Source organism: Aquila chrysaetos, chromosome Z (genome assembly GCF_900496995.4).
Source record: "Aquila chrysaetos chrysaetos chromosome Z, bAquChr1.4, whole genome shotgun sequence".
NCBI lineage: Eukaryota > Metazoa > Chordata > Aves > Accipitriformes > Accipitridae > Aquila > Aquila chrysaetos.
In genome coordinates, this window is record NC_044030.1 from 27,780,204 (window position 1) to 27,803,450 (window position 23,247).

General features: G+C 35.5%; 1 protein-coding gene across 9 annotated transcripts in view; it reads right to left on the minus strand.

Annotated features, from left to right (window-relative positions):
• PAM (peptidylglycine alpha-amidating monooxygenase) overlaps window positions 1-23,247 on the minus strand; it is an 83,019-nt gene that overhangs the window by 19,861 nt on the left and 39,911 nt on the right. For 6 of the 9 annotated variants that reach the window (XM_030003937.1, XM_030003935.1, XM_030003932.1 and 3 more), the window contains exons 9-14: window positions 22,840-22,920; window positions 22,649-22,725; window positions 22,255-22,358; window positions 17,807-17,994; window positions 17,077-17,148; window positions 3,166-3,471 (exon numbers count right to left, since the gene is read on the minus strand). In XM_030003937.1, coding sequence (XP_029859797.1) covers window positions 3,166-3,471; window positions 17,077-17,148; window positions 17,807-17,994; window positions 22,255-22,358; window positions 22,649-22,725; window positions 22,840-22,920 — 828 coding nt within the window. The remainder of the gene's footprint in view (window positions 1-3,165; window positions 3,472-17,076; window positions 17,149-17,806; window positions 17,995-22,254; window positions 22,359-22,648; window positions 22,726-22,839; window positions 22,921-23,247) is intronic. The other 3 variants (XM_030003940.1, XM_030003939.1, XM_030003938.1) reach the window with 1 other exon arrangement.

Consider the following 23,247-nt stretch of genomic DNA (forward strand, 5'->3'; position numbering starts at 1 on the left):
ACTTCTAAAACAAGAAATTCTACTCTGTCACAAATTTAGGTGAACAAATGTTCCAAGCTAAAAGAGAAGCTGTTAAGAAAAAAATTATACATATTCATACTTCTGTACAGTTCAGTTGGTCACAGCATGTGCAGTACCAGGTATATTCATGGATGTTAGGATTTTGAAAGGAATAAAAGTATGGAAATCCAGTGTCTGCCTCCTCACTTGCTCATTCTATATCAGTCTAAGTTAACTTGCAGAAAGCTTATGTATGTTTAATGTTACAGTGCCCCTTGGCCTCTGAGCCTTTTGCAAAAAAGCTAGAAAAATTAAAAGGCTAAACATAGAAAGCCTAAATTTAGGCCTCTGTGAAATTCAGCTTCTCAAAAGGCATGCACTATAAAATACAAAATACTTAAGCTAGACTTAAAGGAATAAAAGATTTCTGATAGATCAAAACAATAAAATTAATGTACAGTGAAATACAGTCTAATCAGAAGAACTTCAGCCTCTATACAACCTTTAAATTTTCTCATGCTTTTCCAAAATTGGTTTATTATTGTTATCTTTTCTTTTCCCTTTGCAAGTCTCATACTGAAAGTCCTTTGATATAGGTTTATCTTAGTGCAACTAGCTTTTTACAAAAACTTACTTACTAAATTTAGACTTCATTTATCTAGACTGACTATTAATTCCCTACAAAACTAAGTGGCCCATGGAACAGTTAGACAGGAAACCAAAGAAAATTACTTTTCCTCATTAAATTAATTTACAATTACTTTTTTAAAAAAATACATAATCACCAGTTTTGTTGTAAATGAGTTTTCTAAACTAAGTACCAGATCTTCTACCTTGTAATTTAGTCATTCCTTTCATCAGTAAAACTATAAACAATTACATAGATTTAGAACATGCAAATCAGCATCTAATCTCTCTACAAGTGAAAGAATAACGCCTTATTCATTGGCAAAATTGCTATTTACTGTCCAGAAATCCCGTGCTAGCTTTTAACATTACAAATTTTAATCATGTTGCATTTACTCCCTGCCATCAGAGTAATCATTTAAATCTTGACAAATATAAGTAAGCACTGCACAAAGGAGTTTTAAAAATTGAAAAATTACAGTGTTTGCCTCAATTAGGAGGTATAATTTTACTGGTTGCAGTGATGCTGAACGAGCCGACTGATTAGTGACCAGTCTCGGGGAAACAAGATAACAACAGTGCAGGAAGAGCAGTAGTGTAAAGCTATGAATGTTACATTCATAATAACCCTATTATTGGTCACTTGCTATTTCAGGCCAGTTACATGTTTAAAACTGGAATACTTGCAAGACTAAAAATATTAAACTATTTTAATTCCAATAATTTTTAAACATTTAAATGAAATTAATTTAACAGCAACCAGAGTCTTGTTCTAAGAAATACTGAGAATTTTTTAAATTCAATACAATAAAGAATTATATGAAGGGTGCAAATTTTTTTATTAACCCCAGACAAGTTAAAACACTTTATGTTCCACTTCTTCCTCTGAAGAGGAAAATTCTGTTATGGAAGGTTTTGTTCTTCTAATACTTAAATACTTCCCAAACAGAAACTAAACATGTGCTTAAAGGTTTTATTGCTATAAAAGTTCTTTTGCCAAAAGATGGCGCTGACAGCTTCTGCAGTTCAGAATTTCCATAGTTAGCAGTATGACAAACATTAAAAAAAAAAAACAATGCTAATTAAGAACATTTCAGTTTTCCTTTTTGCTGTAACTCAAAATTGCGTCATTTGAAATCCATTTATTAATTAGTCCTCCACCACCAAATTCCCCCCAAATGAATATACAGCTACTAAAGTAACTGAGCAAATGCTTTCTGTAGTTAGAATTCATGCCATATGGTGTGCCAACTAAGCCATTTATTCAGTTCACTGACACTCCCTCCTCTGGATCAGCTAAACCAGAAAGGAAATTTTTTTTATCCCCTCTACACACCACATGCTATTAGTCTGAACTGAACAAACTGGTTTTGCAGAAATGTTACGCACATTACTCTTCCAAGCATTTAATTCCAGTGTCACTTATGGAATTGTGATTTACACTGATGTCAGGCACATGGTAACATCCCACCTGTTTTTTGCCACTATATGAATAACATCTAACTGACTAGCATAACATAACATTGGAAGGTCCTCATCTTTGGTTTTCTGTTAAATACAAACTCAGAATTTTGCTTAATTTGAATACTATAACAGAATCTCACATAAGCAGAGATAATATATGTTAACATTTTGAACTGAAATAAAAATCAAATGGATGATGAATGATGTATATTTGTGCACAACAGCACTTGGAAACATCAAGCTGGCTGGTTACAACATAAAAGCAAGCATGTGCTGCTACAGCTTACGCATACAGATGACTTTCATGCATACCAGTTTCTTTTATGAGATACTCGTCACATGCTGCATTATCTGGCTTTCCACATTAGCAAGTAAGACTAAGCACAATCAATATCACAGAGACCAAAATGCAAGTAAAACAAACACAACACTTCCATGGTTTCTGCTGTCATAGAAACCTGAAGGGAACAAATTATAATCCCAGTACAATAAAACAGCCTGTCCAAGAATATTTGGATAGCCAAGCCCAATTTGAAATCAATATGCAGAAAATTTTACTTCTCAAGAATTTTTCAGGATTAACTACCACTCTTTCTGAATGAGAGAAAAAACGTCCAAAAGAATTACAGCAATAATTTTTATAAAATCCCGTATCTGACAAACCAAGGTAATCAGGAAACTCATAAAATGCATCGATTATCCCAGTGACCATGTTATAGTAGTTACTTGTATTAGGAAAATGCTTCACTTCCCGTGACTACTATATCCTGTCTTTATCTTGGTTTAGCATAGTTGATATCAGATCATTAAGTAAAAGTCTTGGGAGTAGACAAAATACTCTATGTTCCAAAAACCAGTGGTATTGTGCCATTGGTATACATTCTTTCTTCACACATGGAGGGTGAAAGAACCCCACTGAAATACCTCTAAAATAGGGGGAGAATATTTCCATAATTAGGAAAATTGTCACATAAAATACTTCCAAGCATCAATTGATATTCCCTTCAGATTTTGCTAATGTGGATCACAGCTCTTACATTGCATTTCATTGTATAAAATTAACCCCTAACCCACCTCCTGTATGTCCTTTTTCCCAGCTTCCCTCACCATGTTTAGGCTGTCGTAAAGAGAAATGTCTGTTCTCTGGTGGCCTGAAGGTAGACTCTAGTCTGTGAAATTTGTGAATTCTGTCTCTGACAAGAATAGTATTGTCCCTCTCATCATGATTTGTGATCTGTCTGGCAAGATCCTTCTTTTGGACTACATTAGCAATCTCAGCTACAAAATCTGACTCTGCCTTTTCTGAAGGGTTATGCTTATGCACATGCACAACATCTTCCCTTTCTCCTAGCAGCTTGGAAAGGAGTGAATAGAAATCACCTGTACAGAAAAGAGAAAAGATAAGAGGAAAGGAGGGAAAAAAAAATTATAACAGATCGTGTAGTTTTAGAAAGCTTCAGCAAAGTATAATGTAACAAAGTTATTCAAACAGTCATTGTCAAAAGCAGTGTGAGAGGGAACTGTTTTCAGCCTCAGGGATCAAATGAGCCAAGTCTCTGGTTTGAAAAGATAATGTCAAATATTTATCAACTTTAATTTACATATAAATGTCCACTTTTACCTGACACTCTGGCATCAAAAAATCATCACCTCTGCACAGATGTTCTTGGGAACAAGGGGAAAAAAAAAAAAAGAAAAAAGTGTGCAAATTTTGGTAAAAGAATATTTATGATGGAATTATCTGGATTTGCCAGCATACTGCAGACATACTATTTTTATAAAACAAAAAGGTAAAAAATTCTACAGTTTTATCAATTTTTTCACTTAAAAAGACAATAGGATAGTGATGATGCATTTCAAAATATATTTCTTTGAAATCTGTCATCGCATCAGAAACTTAGGCTGTAAGAAAACAAACTTTCACATTTGCAAACAGATTCCAGACAACATACTGTAGAAAGAAGACACAATAGTAAAACAGAGCGATCCATTAAATTTTCATTTAATTCAGTCTGGGTCCTGTTCCTCCTCTTCCTCCAAATAGTAACACCCCCTAGTTACAGTATCATCTGGCAATGCAGGGAACAGTATTTTCTCAAGCTGCTTGCTACCAATGCAGTTATCACTATAGCTTTCTTAGACACCAACAAGCATTTCAGTAAATTCCATAACAATAGCTCAAAGCAGACAAACGAAAATTAGGTATGCAAATTCCAGAACCACAGCTTTCTTCACAAAATATTCAAACCATCCAAACAGGTTTTGATGAAGTCAATGCTGAATTCTTTTTGCAGAATTAAATAAAGTGATGACATCATGACAAGTATATCCCTCTCCTGGAGTTCTCTGCTAACGAGCAGGTATCCAGCTTGTTAGAATTTATTAACCAAATACCTTGCCTGCCTGAAACTATTATCAGTTCTGTTAAACACAACTGCACCATTTGAATGGAAAGAGACATCCAATATGCTTTAAGATTTAATGCAAGTAGGTATACTCTATTTCGTTTTAAGTACAAATTGTTCATTATTAAGAATTTGTATTATTTTACAACAGGCTATATAAGACATTTTTTAGAAAAGCAAAACTATAAGTAAGGAAGGTTTCACCAAAAAAACCCCATTCAGAACAAGAAACCAGCACTTGCAGCCTGGGACAGAAGAAACTAAGACTTTTAGGAAATGACCCTAAGAGGATCTCTCATGTTTATAAACAGTCCTAGTTCAATGATTTTGAGTAGGATTCCATTCCTTGTCCTTGGAAAAGAAATATCCCTGATGAAATCATCTGTCAGAAAATAATTACGCAAGTAACAGGGCCAATTTCAATGAAATGAACAAAGCAAATTAGATAAGAGAGAAAATTGTTAAGCTATATAACAAATATGAATTATTTGCTTCAAATACAATTGTGAAGCTAGAATGCTTCATAATCCTAATACAGTCATTCAACTAGCCCAACTCCTGATTCAGAGCAAATCCAAACATTCAAAAGGTATGAAACAATAGAAGTTTTGGATACAAGCCACATTTATTCTTAGAAAAGTTTACAATTACATTAATCAGGTTCAGCACTCTCTACTTAAAGCATCCAAGAATTGGTGCTGATGTAGTAACACATCTGGAATTTCCTTTATTTAGGAAACATTCAGTATTAAAATACCCTCTATTGGCCTTATCTGTATTTTTGCACCATTTAAAAAATTAAACAAAGTCCATATGTACAAATGTTTTGGGATTATCCATGGCTGGAGACCCACAGATTAGCAAAGCCCACTGACTTCTCTATACGCAGTCATTTCCAACAGAGAGGTCTGAATGGTAGAAGCAGTGTTCTGTCTAATGTAACTGTGTAAGGCAAGCCTGGTGCTATTTTAAACTACAGACCTTTTAAAAGCCACTTTAGTGATCTTTGCCCAGTTCACTCTTTCCTAGTTCTGTATCAACAGTCTGATCAATTTACTTGTAATTCTTGGTCACAAAAAGAACAACATGCTACAGTTTGTATAAAGGTTTCAGCTCCAACTCATGACTCATATGCTCATTCTATTTGAACAAAGAAGTTTGCCAGCTTCCTGCTTCAGCCAAAGACATTGCATTCTACCTCTGTCATGCAATGGTTGCCACAGAATAATTAACTCACCCTTTAAAATAGATGTTGCTTGTTGATTTAAAAAAAACAAACAAAAAAGTGCTTCAGTTTACCTGTCTCAATTTAGCTTCTCTTATTACAAAAGAAACTGCTAGGATAGGACTCAGTGAAGGACAAGAAGAAAAGAGAGCAGGGGAATCTAACTTAAAACCAACAGAAGGACAGGGAACAATTTCTAGGACAAGGTGCTTTCACAGAAAATTCCAGTAGTCTTTATGGGAACTATTAATCAGGGACTCAACTCCAAGTAGGCTGATCAGTTTTGGTTTTCTCCTAGCACTGAGCCCATGTTCATAAGACACACGAGGAACTTTCAAGCAGTGGAGTACGGAGTAAGGTGGTTTGAGTACATCACCATCAGTGGCTATAGATGAGATATTTTCCAAGTTGAGCTTGTCCTAGTGCTTTCATAAAGCAGGGTTGTTGTAAACACAACAGTTAAGAATATTTAGGAACTGTATGAATGTATGAAAAAGGGTGTGTTTCAGAGAGTGAAAATGGTCTGAAATGTAGCTGGTCTGAAACTGTGATCTTTACCTTAAGTAAATGTGTTTGAGAAAATGATATGAAATCTCTACACCTTAAGTTCAGAAGACATCCATGAAGCCTACATATCTGCCCAGCATCTCCATATGCTTGGCACAAACAGTAGGCTGAAGTCTTCTGTCAATTTCTTGGCACCTTGACACAACTCAGAGTATTTACAAAGCAGAAAAGATGTGTGCAGATGTGAAAGGGAACAACTGAAGTCTCCTGACTACTCAATGTATGCAACTGTTCCCTAAATGCCACACATTGAATGGAGGTCCCATATTATTTGGGACCAACTTTTTTCAGCTTTGTTTTTGGATCCCCAGGGAGATTCCAATAAATTTGCAAGCAGCACATTTTTAAGAATTAGTTCAGGATTCACTACAGGTGACTAGCAAAGAGCAGACTTGTGTTGTTTCTGATAAACAGTTGCTCTCTGCAAAGCAATATCCAGCAAACATCAAAGCACAATCTCGTGTTGCTTGCTTTACAGCTGTGTTGTACTGGCTGGAACAGCTGAAGGATGTTTCTTGTCTGAAGAGACTCAGTGGAAAAGGAACACCAGCAAGATGCACCATGTTACTTGTTTGGCCTTTTGTGAGATGAGACAGCCTGGCCTTTAGAATGCCTGGGTATGGCTAGAAGAAGACATGGGTGAATGAATAACTTGCTCTTGTTGAAATAACTGAAGTCTAGCAGTGCAATGTCAGGGAAGCTGACTGATTAGGTTGGTTTCAGAAAGGATACTTACATGTACTTCTTATGTGCAAGCTACTAGGACGCTTCCCTCTACATTATACAGTAAAAGATGATTGGCTACAAAAACCTACAGTTTATTCTGTTCTGGAGGAAGTGATAGCTGTCAAGACCAACATCTCCAGAATGAAACAATGCACAAGCATATTCCAAGAAGTTCGAACTTAATTACTATGGCAGTTTTACTCTATGAAAATTCTTTTACAGAACAGTGTTTCGGAAAACAGTCATACAAACAAATAAAATTGTAACATTGGTGACTTCATTGCAAACCGTGAGCTGAACCTCACCTGATCTCAATAAAAGACCAGACTGGTTTAAGGTTAATAAAACAGTTTAGTATGTTGACCACCAAGGTCTGCGTAGCATCCCAATGGTGTTGAACTATCCATGTCTAAAAGCAGTCCTTTTTTTTCATCGCTAGAGCATGACTTCCCCAACTTGCAGCGAGCAGTCGCTGTCCATGGTCCCTATGGAGCACACCACTACCCTGTTGGACATAACAATTTCCAGTCTGGACGAAGTATCTAGCCATGGTGCTGCAGGATCAAGCTATGAGACAGATGGGAAGTTCAACCACAGTAACCCTGTCCAGAGAGCTTGAATATGTATCTGTTAAGATACATATGTGAAAACGCATTTTACTGCATTTTAGAAAAAAGGCAAGAACACCCTGGTGGTGTCTGAGAATTCTCATCTCCAGAATATGTATTTGTGTCACAATGCCTGTGCAGTTTCACTGAGAAAGTTCCAATAGGCTCCCCAGTCTGTCACTGGCACTCCAGACTTTTGTTAGGAATCAGACTGAACAGGATTTCAAACACAAAGCCACTACTGCAGCCTTCTGACAAAATTATGTCTTACTAGGAAATAACCAGAACGGAGGGATTAAGACCAAAAATCTAGCAAGCAGCCCTCTCTTGACAGGGGACTGATACTGCAAAGTTTATTTATGTATTGCTGCAGCTTAGTTGGTGTGAATGCTTGTATTGGAAATCTCCTGTTCTTGAGCATGTCTGATCTGACATGGAGCCAGTACGTTGGTCCTTCCAAACTCATGTCTCCATCCTATTATGCCTGTATTAAGAGACAAGTTTTCATAGCTGATTCTGGGTTTCCTAATTATCTCTGGATAAAATGGAGTGTATTCGGAGACTAAATGTTTCTGTCTTAGGATGTGCTTCTGTTCAGCATGTGCATCTGTCAAAAATAGTCAGTGCTTTGCCTTTTCAGAAGTGCTGAAATCAGGGTCCAAATGACATGTACTCCAGCTATGACTTTGTCTCATCTTAAATCTCAGGTAATGTTTATGTAGTATGTTAAGAGTCATATCAGAAAATGTGTACTTCAGCTGAAGAACTACCTTCTTGAGGAAGATATGGAAATTGGGCTGCAAGTATCACCTTCCAGACTGTGCCGACATGAACAAATGCCTTCCAAATAAACTTTTATCAAAATCAAGTTTAATTTTCTTTGCCTTCTTTGGCTCCTAGATGAAGCTACTAAGCTCATTCTAACAGGCATACATAAGATAACATTGCTGGTAGTAAAGAAGGGGCGAAAGGCATGGAAACACATTACAGAAGTGAACAAAATCTAGTATCTATTTATTTGAAGTGACACTGGGCATAGTTTGACATAACAGACAAAAACAACTTTAAAATGGCTTCTAGTCTGCTATTATTTTTCATGCGAGTCCTATCATACTGAGTTAATCTGTTGCTTGATGAAAGTACTAGAAAGGTTCCCGAGAACTAAAAAATATTACATAAGGCTGTTTTCTTTTTGAAGAGATTTGAAGGGCTGGGGAAAGGAGGCATAGATATAAGGAAATGAAAAGGGTTAAGCTGCTCTAGAGATTCCTGGTCACCATCACTGTGCCCTAAGTGATGCGCTCTTATAGCATAGCCAAACTGACATGTTTGAAGAACAGGAACTGTATCCGCTCTCAGGGCATTTCTAAGCGGCTTACAGAGCTAAAAAAAGATGGAAAAAAAAGGTTAAAAAATGAAATAATTAGCTGTTTTCTTCTATGTCTGCATGTTCCTAAGAAGGGCTTTTACTACTATTGCAATGTAAATGCACTTTCTTTGTTTTTAATTCATTCTTTCTTTGTTTTCTTGAACTGTCAAAATGTTTCAATGTACAAATGTTTTGAGAGTCCAAGTATAGTTTATAAAATCACTAGGTTAAAGGTAAGAGAAAGTATGAAAGAAGATGAAAGAATCTTCACTAAGGATTACATTTTGTTACAGACCCGTGTTCTTCATCAACAAATCAGAACCTGAGACTCAAAATCCAAGCTGGTTGCAGTTTCCTAATTGCCCTATTCTTTCCTTTCCTTCTTGACCAGTAATAAGTTCCTGACAAGCACCAATTATGTTGTTACAATAAAATATATTTATCAGCTACTGCTAAATAATGAGCCATAAACACAACGGTTTTACTACATAGGACTTTGCTGTGCTCATTCAGATATATTGAACACATTTGTATCTCAGGCACACAGTATGCCAGTTCCATCTCAAATTTCCATTTCATGCAGTACATAATTGTAAATACATGTATTCTCACAAAATGACATATATAAGACTATGTTTATTAAAAAATAATTCTGCTATCTTCAAATTGTTTAAGCATCATCATGCTTTAGTTTAAAAAAAAAAAAGACATGAAAATTATAAAAAAGGAAAACATTTTGCCAATAATAACAACAACAACAATAATAATAATAAAAATCATTTTTGGTGTGTTTTATATTTGTGCTATGACTTCATCATTTCTCTGAACTCTTCCTGTACGAATACAATGCCTACTTTTCATTCCTTCAGACATGTTAATGATATTATAAGCATTTTTTGCAGTTCTTCATTAATAAGTAGTCTTTTACATTACAGAAGATACCTAGGGAAAGTCCCTCTATAACTTTAAGAACCAGAGAACATAAACCAAGTGTCAAACAGTGGACACTGAAACACTCAATTTAAAATGGCTTCTTTCCATGCTTGTTACATTCTTTTCCTGCTTAGGAAAACACCATACCAGTTGCAATTTTTTTGCTTAGATCTGATGCTTCTTTCCTTACTGTGCTGAATGAAGATGCTTTTGTAAGGATTATGAATAAGCTTACTCTAACCAAATCAAAGGCTCATCTTTTATTTACAACTTTGAGCAGGATCTTTCAGTGTTGAAACAATAAGAAAATCCTCTGCAATTTTGAATCTTCCTAATTATACTTCTCTAACTGTAAATATTGCTTTTAATACCTTTCAGTAGCATTTTCTTCCAAGGTTTAATTCAGTCTCTTTTCTCTTATTTTTGTCTCTATTTAAGGGATCTTATATAATCTCTCAGCACCAAACATGCATCCCAAGCCTGAAAACATTTAAAGATTTTCTCCTATGTCTGGCCTTAATCTAAAAATGTCTCTAACACTTACTTCATTGTAGGCATCCCACATCAATACTGGAAAGTGAATTTTTCTTCTGTTTCAAGCTTCATCCTTTCTCCATCAACCTAATATATTTTAACCACCTACCAAATTGAAGTCCTCTCTTTTCTTACAAACACAGACAAATGTGCAAAGGTAAATTATGACAAACTGATTTTAGACAGGAATGTAACTCATGACTACACGTGCTGGCATAAAAATACATTAAGTCTTACTGGTTGACTCTGCTGTCTTAGGTTTGCCATGTAATACTATCACAGAAATACACTACTTCTTTACCTGAAAAATCAAGGACCTTCCTACATGCTGATTCTCCTTTCCTCTTCCTTTCAACACTTATCCCGCAAGAAGGCCTCCCTTCACATTTTCCCCTCCCTTCTTTTTTTTTAAGAAGGAAACAAAAGAGAGATGAGGCACTTATATCAATCAGAAATTGCTATCCCAGATACAAAAAGCCTAGTTCAGTACATTTTTATTGTAATGAGCTTTTCACAGAAACTCACAAGTAAACAGCAAAATATGCAACACTGAACAGACATTTCAGTTTCTCAATTCAGCATTCAGCTACAACCTAGCAAAATATTTCCAGCAGTGTAACAAATACGTTGTGCATAAGTTTTTATCTGTCTCTGTGTGTGTGTGCACGCACTCATGTGCAAATATAGCATACAACAACTGAAAATAATTAAAAGATGTGTTAGGCATCCAACAAGTAATAAATAGCAGAATTATATGTAAACTTAATTCAGCCCCCATTTTGTATGGATTATGATGTTAATGTTTCTTACAAAGAAATCTCCTCAATCAATAGGCCATCACTACATATTTATATTTATATTTAACCTCATTCAAAGAATCCCCCTCCAAGCACTCCTGAACATGTGTTTTAAGAGAAGTCTTTCTGTTCAGTTAACATTTCTATTCCATCATCTATGTTTATGAAACACTTACACTACATTACTTCATTATCACAGCGTCTCCTATGAAATTAAGGTCCATGATTACTGCTACTAGAGATTACAGCCAGAACTGTCATTTAGCATCCATTCATTTTGGGTGTCCACCTATAAACATCTCAAAATGTGATTTTACAGGGTACTTAGCATTATATTTCATTCTTATGTTTAAGACACATTTCCAGTCAGTTTCAGTAGGAGCTGTGTATACGACTTAGCTTCAGTTGTTTGTTCTGTCCATCCTCAAAGACTAGGAAAACAGATCAGGAAATCAGACTTCACAAAGGTAGCCAGCTACCTAGAACCATTCAGCAACTCTGATAAGAGTCTAAAGTAAAACACACTTGTGCCAGTTTTGGCTGGAATAGAGTTAATTTTCTTCATAGTAGCTGCTATGGGGCTATGTTTTGGATTTGTGTTGAGAAGTGTTGATAATACAGGGATGTTTTCGTTACTGCTGAGCAGTGCTTACACAGAGTCCAGGCCTTTTCTGCTTTTCACCCCACCCCACCAGCGAGCAGGCTGGGGGTGCACAAGAAGTTGGGAGGGGACACAGCCGGGACAGCTGACCCCAACCGACCACAGGGATATCCCATACCATATGACATCATGCTCAGCATATAAAGCTGGGGGAAGAAGAAGGAAGGGGGGAACATTTGGAGTTATGGCGTTTAACCATTACGTGTGATGGAGCCCTGATTTCCTGGAGATGGCTGAACACCTGCCTGCTGATGGGAAGTACTGAGTGAATTCCTTGTTTTGCTTTGCTTGTGTGGCTTTTGCTTCACCTATTAAACTGTCCTTATCTCAGCCCACAAGTTTTGTCACTTTTTACCCTCCTGATTCTCTCCCCCATCCCACTGTGAGGGAGGTGATTGAGGAGTGAGTGGCTGCGTGGTGATTGGTTGCCGGTTGGGGTTAAACCATGACAACACTTTAATCAGAGAGCATCAAATTGCCTTAAACCATGAAGTCATATTCTTTTCTTTATGTTGTTTTCTATTTCACTCACTATGGACATCCTAATCTCTAAAACAACACAGTAGAAGTCCAGTGAGGTGTTTTCCTGTGCAACCTATCTCACCACCAGGGCAGCAATTCTGTGATCGCAGACTTAAAAGCCCAACTTTATAAAACCTCACTTCTGAATGCTGGACTTAAGCTGTAATATTATTTTAAATGTAGGAGTTTTAATGAGTTTTCAGTCAAAACACTCAGCTGTGAAAAAGGGACCTCACATGAGTCTAGCTGGGACATCCAAAGAGAGATCTTAAGTACACTTGTATTGAACTTCACCATTTGAGCTCCTGGAATAACTTGTGCTCATGATAACCATGAAATAATGGGGGATGAGAGAAAAAAAAAATATTTCAGGATATCTGACCAATACTGACAGCAAAAGAATCACAACTTTGACTCTCACTTCAGATTCCACCATCAGAGGCAAAAATATATGTTACTTTTTCGGTACTAACTTCTAAATTCCCTAAGACAGGCACAAGCAAAAATGTACTTTTGTAAGTGTCATATTAAACATTAATACCAGAAGTAAGATGAAAATTTCATCTCTTTTCTCTCCCATCTATGTGTAAGTAATGTATACATGTGTACACACATGCCCTTCTAAAACAAAAAATCAAATCTGATTTTTGTTTTATATGCTGCGAGTGAATTTTCAGTTCAAGCCAGCCTTGAACTTTTTCTTTTAAACTAATTAAACATAATTATATGGGCTTTACCAGGAAAAAAATTTGTCCTTTCTGCTTCAAAAGAAAGTTTATGATTACATCTAATGCACACAAAATGAGATATCAAATCACGAGCCACAGGTTAACAAATTAAATATTGCACATCTGATTAATCATCACCTGTATATTCCTTCCTTGTTATTAAGAAACTAATCCTGCTATTCTGTCTATACAGCTTTCGGCTACAGCAGCAGCTGACTTTCTTAATAGTAAAGGCTGCTTCACTGCTCGCATTCCAAAACAAACCTAAACTATACTATATGACACCACAGACTACAGCCAGGAAAATGTTGAACAAACGAAACACATTTAGGCCTTTTTTCCACAGGTAAAGAAGAGACATCTAGCAGACATGGTGAATGCTATGAACAGATAGTAGTTTTTTTCACTACTGTATCTATTGAATACAATTTAATCAAACTTCTAATAATGAACAAAAAATAAACATAAATAATATTTGTTTTGCTACGGACTTTGTGCTTCAGCAGGAACAGGAAACATTCCAATATGCACAAATGTCTAAATCAATTGCATTTCCTACAATAATTAACTTCCTATGAACAGTTTCCAAACAGTGACACTGCTGTTTCAGAAACAATATAATGAGGTCAGTTTCATTAAGGTAAGTTCCATTTAATTTTAACACTACAGGGATTTAGCTTTGTCTTCATGCTGAGTGGTGGTTCACTTTGTGATGGTTACTACTTATTTCAACGTTGTTTATTAATGTGCTTCTGATGATTGAAGGTGATGAAATTGAAAATTTGACATAAAAGCAGTGATAACTCCTGCAGGTGCCGATACAACGAACTGCCTACGTGTAGCAGGAAGTACATCTTCTAAACCTATGCCCAGGCAATCATGTGATATACATATTATTAGCAGGCAGATACTTTCACATGGCGGGCTTTTTTGTTTTCCCCTTTTGAGGCAAATGCTTAGATTTAATACTAGTCACATCAAAATTTGTCTCTCTGACCATGCCTCTACCCCCCCAGATTTGTAAGTATCTCTAGGGCAATATAACAACTTAACAATTATCTCAGTTCTAGTGAAGTAACAGTGTTTACTTCAGTTACTTGAAAATAAGGAGGGAAAATTAAGTTGCTACAACATAATGAGTCATCGAGAAAAAAACATGCAAGATAAACCACAGAATTATGGAGAAAACATTGAAGTACTATCTTCAGAGCAAATCAAAGGCTAAACTTACTGAGCAACAGCTCAGCAGCAATAGAACTAATGAAACCTGAATTTTGGTGGATCTGTATTTTGTAGATAAGCTTATCATACAAAGTATGTCATGCCAGACCATAACGGGAAAAATTTATGTTATAACCTTTACCTCAGTGAAAGTATGTATTTGCTTCTCTGCAACTTAGGGGTCCACTGCCCCCTCCCTCCAAACTGTAGAATTTTCCTGTCATTAAGACCTTGTTCAAATTTGGTTATATTGGCTAACTCTCTAAAGTCACTTGAGGAGATGGACAAATTGGCAATGTGTCCTGGCTTTGGCTGGGATAGAGTTAATTTTCTTCCTAGTAGCTGGTATAGTGTTATGTTTTGGGTTCAGTATGAGAAGAATGTTGATAACACACTGATGTTTTCAGTTGTTGCTAAATGATGTTTAGACTAAGTCAAGGATTTTTCAGCTTCTGATGCCCAGCCAGCAAGAAGGCTGGAGAGACACAAGAAGTTGGGAGGGGACACAGCCAGGACAGCTGACCCAGACTGGACAAAGGGGTATTCCATACCATGTGACATCATGCCCAGTATATAAGCTGCGGGGAGTTGACCTGGGGGGATCGCTGCTCAGGAACTAACTGGGCATCGGTTGGTGAGTGGTGAGCAATTGCACTGTGCATCGCTTATTTTATATATTCCAATACTTTTATTATTATTGCCATTTTATTATTAACTTTATTAGTTTCTTCCTTTCTGTTCTATTAAACTGTTCTTATCTCAACCCATGAGTTTTACCTTTTTCCTTCCAATTTTCTCCCCCATCCCACTGGGTGGGGGGGAGTGAGCGAGTGGCTGCGTGGTGCTTAGTTGCTGGCTGGGGTTAAAGCACAAGACAACACAATTACATAAAACCACTCCACCCCACAAAACCAGACTCCAATTGGTATGTAATTTTTACAGGCACATTTTAGCAGACCACTTTCGGCTGCTGGTTTTCCAAGTGTATCTTACCAGGTGCTCATGTGCTTGTAGGATCAAAGCCCACTGTCTAAAACAGCCACCCAATTTTCCCTCTTTGGAGACAAAAATAAAACCAAACCTGATCTGATTTTTCCCTTTGCTTTTTTTGCTTATGCACACATAATTCAACTGAAGTTAGAGCTGTATCAATGTAAAATTGAAGCTAGGCTCCTGTAAATGATGGAAGAATTTATCTTAAACTAACAATTAAGAACATGAAACAAAATTCTCTCATGGCAACTACTGTGTTTTCATATTTCATGCCATGAACTGATTTCAAATGGACAAAACAATGCAGTGTGTTTCCATAGAAACATGTTAGATGAGGATGTATACTAAATAGTGGTCTCAGCAAACGAGACTGCATTGCAGAAAAGTAGCTTTGAAATACATTTCAAAGACAAAAGAAAAAGATTTTAATACAGGGCCTTGTTTCAGCATTTTGTTTCAAACATTAACAAATTCAATAAACACACAGATAACAAGATCTACAACCAAATGCTAATGCACTTATTAGTAACATTAGGGTGAAGCAGCTTGTCAGCATAAATCTTGATATAAATTTGCAAGCAGCTAGCTCATTCTGCTCTGGAATAGGCTTAAAAAAGTTAGAATTGTATTTCTTTCTATAAAAGTCCATCTTGAATTGACTAAGATAAGTTTCAGATATGGAATTGTAAATATTGTCTCTAGTAGTTTAAGGTACTTTCAGTCAAGATACTCTTACACTCTTACACAGTTTTTATGTAACTGTAGCTTAATTATTTGAGTTAACTCTGCAAAATGGCAGAGTATATAGAAATTCTAACCCCTCTGGGAGATGTTATCAGAAACTCTAAATGCTGGCCCAATCTTTGCTCTCATTAAAGGCAAAAGAAAATTTGCCTTTAACGTATTTAGTCCTTGAACCTCAACACTGTCCAGTGAAAACAGTATGAAACTGTAGCTGACAAGGTCTTTTCCTCAGAATCAAGAAAAATCTTGAACAATATTTATCTAATAGCGTATGAGCCACAAGAACTTTAAAATACAGTCTTATTTTAATATATCTCTGAAACATAAATAACATTCAGAGTATTTCTAGAAGCTTTATAATAGTCATGGATTTTTTCCTGCAACGAAGCACTGCACAAATTTTTGCATGAGTTGTTATGCGTATATGCACATATACACAAATGCAGTGAAAAATAATTCAGTATAAAACATCACCTGCACTCAACCCACTGCATGTACAACCAATATTGCAGCATAAAAACACATTATTCCCTAATACATACATAGTAATACAAACTGAGAAATAGGCAAAGAGCTAATAGCAGATAGTTACATATAGAATATAGAATAGTTACATACATAGGACTACTTCTTCATGTCTATTCTTTAGGATTGCACTTATAGATAAATTACAACCATCTTTAGCAAGTTAAACCAAGAGCAGGAAAATCTAATGAGATTAAAATGCACTCATAAATTTTACCTACAAGGCTAGAGATCAGCGTTATACTGATTTTTTAAATTATTTCTTATAGAGCATTCAATCATATTAGCTGTACAGAACATTGCAAATCAGATCAATTAAAGATAAAGAGATTAAAACCTTCATAACTCAGTAACAATCAGGATATAATATATCAGTATTTTACATTTGTGAGTCCTTTACTTGACACAGAAATACACAAGTACATACCCTGATCCAAAATCTCTTCCTCTTCTTTTTTGGCCTGCTGCAGCAAAGAACTTTTATCAGTACCCTTCGTTTCTGAAAAAGGGATTTAGGATATGAAGTTAACCTCTGCGTGTGAATGGAATTGAGTATCTTCCTACTCAGGAAAAAAAGCCCTTCTGAAATGAACATTTGGTATTTTTATGTATCTATAGTAGTTGTACCAAACAGTGCAGCAGTAAAACAACTGGAATAAAAAATTAAGATTTGTACTTTGCTACGGACATATCAGTCAGATTACTTCTGGATAATACTGCTGCTGCAACTTACATGCCTACTAGTGTTCAATATAAACAATTGATTCCTCCCATAACAAGGCAGTGGGATCCAGAAAACTATGGAAAAGTTATGATTCAACTTTGTAGGAAATAGAAGATAAAGCAAATATTAAGAAACTGTTAATATAAAGTACTGATATTTAGCACAGAAAAGAGGTCAATCTTTTGGGTACACAGGTCATGTAGCTATAAAAATATGTTGGAAATTGAAAGATGACAATAGGAAGAAATGGACAAAAGACTATGGCACACATTTCCACCAAAAACAAGAGCAGAATGGTCTATAATTAGTGATTTGAATTTTATCCAGAATTGCATTTCCTTTTTCTGAAAATTTAGCCTATCAAAGCAACAGGGACAAACACATCAGTGAACATAAAAAGACTTGAATAAAATGGATCACAAGTTTTTTTCACCTTCATGTTGTCCATGCGTCACCTTTAGCATATCAGACTTGACTGGAATAGGAATATTTGCCTCCTGCGGTATATTTCTGAACATCTCAGGGTTTGCATTCTGTGTGCAGGTCATATATGAGACAGCATGCTTGGCTTCCATATAGTACATAATGTAAAAATTACACATTTCATCATTGGCTGTTCCCCTACACAACACAGAAAAGATGTGGCAGTTAGTAAAAAATGAGCTGAATATAGCTGTTATTCAATTAATCTAACTTGTTTAACAGAATATTAAAAAGTTGCAATGAAATGTTTAGAAGTCCCACACTAAAACATTTAATAGCTTCATTGCAGTGAATATAAAAAGATTCTTTCAGTTTATACTAGAGAACATCAGTTTGCACAAACTCCCCAGGTATCTCAGAAATTCCTAATAATTTGGTTTTGATTCTACAGAAAATTGCATCAACTATTTAAACTGCTCTTCCTCCTCATTTTCCCAGCATACTCCTCATAGTCCCCAGTGTGTCATGCACTATGCACATGGTCTGATGAAATACGATGGAACTGTATAATTCATTACATCACCATTCATATACTTTTCTGTCAGTCTGGGGCAAACCTAATTTAAAATCATTGCAAATGACATCTATGTTTCATTTCAGCAGCTATCTTTTATGACAGTTTTTTTTCCCCCCATGTTCAAATGCATCCATTTATTGGCCAATCACACTGGTTCTAATGCAGAAAAACTTAATTTCATTACATATTAGGATACCATAAATATCTCTTAAAGAGAAAATAGCACTGCCATCTTGAGAATAACCTGATCACAAGCTTCTGTAAGTAAAACATGAGTGCAAGAGGAATGATTAAACACTAGAAAAATTCAGTTCTTTGATAAATGGTGTGCACGTACTTAGAACAGAAGAGGCTCTTCTGTATTGCTACATAAGCCTGTCTTCAATAGACAAAACAGCTGGTACGAGAAATAATTTGTTCTGAAAAATATTACTTTGTGAAGCAGACAATACAGGGCCTCTTTGCAGCTGTGATCTGTTTCTGTTTTTTTCCTCTGCCATATAGGTTGATATCTTTTATTTATAGCTACAATCCTGACAATGGAATATGCTAGGACTTATAAAGAAAGGTTCATAAAATAAGGGGGTTTACATTAAGATTTTTAATTACCTTTCACAATTAACCAGGGAGCCCACACTCATAAAAAGATATGGGGGTGGCCTATTAGCTGTTTGCAAAAGACGTCAGCACTGACTTTTCCAGCAGCATCCTGCAGCATTCATTTATTCACCATAGCAACAATAATGACACCAGCCAGAGGGGAGACAGGGGGAACATGGGAGATGAGACTGTTTCAAAAGGGGAATTGGTATTTTTCCATGCATTGAAAATTTAGCATCCCTTGGAGACCACAAAAATCAAACTCTGACTTGGCAAGCTCAGCTTAAGCTTTTAGAAAGCATTAACTTCACTGTTGGACTCCCAATATCTGTCACTGTAATCGCCACCTCTTTAAAATGCCAGTAGAAAAGGGGATGTGGAACCCACACGAACTCTGGTTCACCTGTGTAGTTAATGTGTCTAAATATTTCAAAGTTGATAATTTTAAATATTTACAGCTAAAAAAAAAAAAATACTCTGTCAACTACAGTTTTAGTAAATTCACAGAAAACCCAGAATCCTTCCATTAGATGTTTGAATGCCTGAGAAACCCTGTTTTGTGAATGAGTTTAATGAGTAGAAATGCTCATGCACAAGTTAAAAAGAAATAAAATTTAAAAATTCCTGCTAACTACCTTCACACCACTGCCACAGATATGTAGAACTGTATCCAGATCTTGGTATATTGACAGTACACAGTGAAGCATAATGAAACAGAGAATTTAGCATTGAAAAGCAAGATAATGCAGTTAAAGAATCTTAAATACTGAATGGGAACATTTTGCTACAGGCACATAAACCTTCTCTTGAATGGTACAATACCTGTTAAATATATTTTGAAAGAGAAAGACAGAGGTTGCACTATTTTCTGTCTGTTAAGAGCTTTAAACAATACATTACATTGCAACTGGAAAAACAAGCAGCCACCGTGGCCAATGGCACTTTCCTTTACAAAGATAGGGTCTTACCCTGAATGGGCTCCACTTCTTTGCTGTCCCTTAGACTGGTAAGCTATATACTTGACACTGTAACACCTTTAACCTTTACTCTGAACATCATTAAGTTATCTGTTATAAAACTGCAGTGGCTGCTTGCATGGAGTATTTACTGGTCTGTAGCAAAAATTAGAAGAAATCTTGCTTTATAAATTAGGAATAGTTGATGTCCTTCTTATTTGACAAAGGATAATTCAACCCTTTAATTTGCAAAAATTTGAGCTTGAGGAGAAATCCAGCTAACTGAAATGGACAATTTATTAAATTTTTGAAGAGATGACTCCTGCGTCACCTTTTTACACCAGAGATATCAAGTCTGTGATTGTGTAATTACCCTGAACTTGTATGTAGTCAACTGCACAAGCAAAATCAGTTTTCACTTCTGAACCTTGGTTTGCCAAACTCCAGACATTTAAAAGGCATGCTTCAATACATAATTTAATTTCTCAGACTAGGAGAGGAAGCAGGATGAAAAAGGTTAGTGTGAATCACAGGGGTCATTAGATAACGTAAGATACTGGAAAGCAGTTAGTGTAACTAAAGAAGAACATGAAAAAAACCAAGACCAAATGTGTAAAGAAACAAACAGCACAGTAAGGAAAGTGTAAAACTAAAACAAGAACATCTATCCTCCCTCCTCAAGTTAGATACTAAGTAATAGACTTGGCCAAAAATGACACTTGATTCATATGAAAGGGACTAGCTGACTATCACAGAAATTATTACAGAGTTAAGAAAGTATAACACTGAGAATATGTCACATTTTAACTACAGTCAGCATATATTATGAATGGTTAAGCTTTAACTGATCAGCTTTGGAAAGCTGAATGGACAAAGTGAAGTCTAAGTTTGTTTTAGCTCTGCCTCCTATGTATATTAAAGATAAATCACATAAAGAATCAAGATCTTTTTTTCAGATAGTTTAAGAAAAAACAAAAACACAGGCAGAAAATTAAATACAGCCACCGTGAAAGTGAGCAAGCAGACTTGATCTGATCCTTCTCAGATATGTGTTATTTCACAGCTTTCCTTTCACATTTGCATTTCCCATTTTTTCAGTGTTTGTATTTGGAACTCAAAGTTTCTTTTAATATTTCTTTTGGACCAATGAGTGATTCTGAATGGGAGCAAGACAACTGCAACATCAGGGCAACATTTTCCAAGATTTAAACAACTTTCATTTAATTTATTTTAGCTGTATATCTTTCCATATACCCAGCATTATTGTGAATGCATTCCTTTTCATCCATTCATTTCACATTATGATGATAAATATTTTCCAACCAGACATACTTGCATATTATGCATCGGTTTTTGTGTAATAGTTTTGCCTAAAATGCTTATGCATTGTTTTTCAAAATTCATAGGTAGAAATTATGTAATAAAAATGTAAAGGTCTGCTTCTTTCCTTAATTTCTCTTTCTATTACTTCCCTGTTGAAAGCATATTAGTAAACGGAAAGAAAAGACCACAATTGTGCTAGGACTGTTTCTTAAACTGTAAGGATTATTCAACAAACAGGAACTACTTTGGGGAATGTTACAGAAATGTGACAGAAACTTTAAGAACTTGCAAAAAAAAGGCCTACAGTTAAATTAAGGTTTTGGATATATTTTTGTTAGTGTTATGACCTTCGTAAAAACCTCTTCTCAAACAACTCATTTTGCTTCAGCTGCTACTCATCAGTATTTTAAGTACCCACTGAAAGTTGATAAATTTGTGTTGAATCTTTAACCCTCTACTGAGATGCAATCTTTTATTGTTTTTCATAGAAGCCTGTATATTTTTTATATCAAAAAAAAGGTAACTGGTATATTTTTCTGAATTTTTAAGATTAGATTCTACAATGGGTCAAAATTTATCAGAATTTTACAAGCTTCCATAACTTTTCTTTCTGAAACAATGAGAAATTGTGAAGCTTCATTATTTTGTTTTAAAAAAGTCAATAGCTTCAATTTATTAAAAAATACATTTTTAAGAATTGATATTCTGAATCCTTCTCTAAGTGCAGAACAGCCCAACATCTGAGTAAGGTGTTTGGCAGTACAGCTTCACCTGAGAAATGTGCTGAACAATTCAGCAAAATGATTATTCACGTAAGTAAAGGCAATGAACATTGTGTAGAGTTAAATCTTTAGCAGACTAGAGAGCAAAACAGACCATTCTGGCAGAATTTAAATTTGTTAGAATTATCTTGGAAGAAGACATGAAACAAATACATTTCTACATGTACTGAATACCTTGGAAAAAAATGGTTAGGAAATGGAGCAAATAGAGAAAATTTACCCTATACGTGTCTCTGTAGTTCTGCCTTCACCACTGAACACACATCTTGCAGCTAGGATATCATCATAGTTAACATCTACAGGATGTTCTACTGGGTAGAATGCCTGAAAGAGAGGATGATTCACCATAATCAGTGAAAGTATCTCATACTATTTACGTCAATATACACACATACAAGAATGACAGTGCTACACATCTGAAGAGTAATTTCAGAATGGTTTTTGCATCATGTTATCTTAATAATATTTGGCAGTATTCACTTCCAGTGGCACAACAACACATACCAGTGGAAACACCATGACGCAAATCTGTGGGTACATCACTGCCAATTCAGCTTCTCAGTTTTAAATAAAGATAATTAAAACTTACAGTTAGAATTAAAAAAACAACCGACCTGTGGTAGTTGTGGACTCTGTCTACCAATCAACGTCCACTGACCATTTCTCACTCTGTATCCAGTCACTACTTTACCTATAACATATCAATACATATGTGAACATGAGACATACTTCTAAAAAAAATGTTGTAGTGTCAGCATTTTTCTGTTCATTATTTGACATTCTTATGTTGCAATAAAACTCTTACCTAGTCTGTGTGTATGAACTCTGTAGGCAAAAAGGTGCATTGGAAACCTTTTGTAATGACAGGCAATGTCTGCATCAACCACTGTTAAAATATGACGGCAATAAACAAAGAAAAACACATTATTTATCAAACAGAGAAAAGTTACACTACTGTACTTCATTCAGTGTGGTTTACAAAAGGTATACCTACACTGGAAACAGATAATTTCAAAAGATACTGGATATTATCTTATATTTCTGCAGTGTCTGTCTCAAGACATCTGTAAAGAAAAATTAATAAAATATAGCACAAGTCACTTGAAAATTACTTTCTGTGATGATGTACATACAGAATGGGTCTGAAACTCAGTTTTTTCCAGTGTGCACTACTGCTATTTAACAAAGTAATACATTTGCTTACAGACTATGT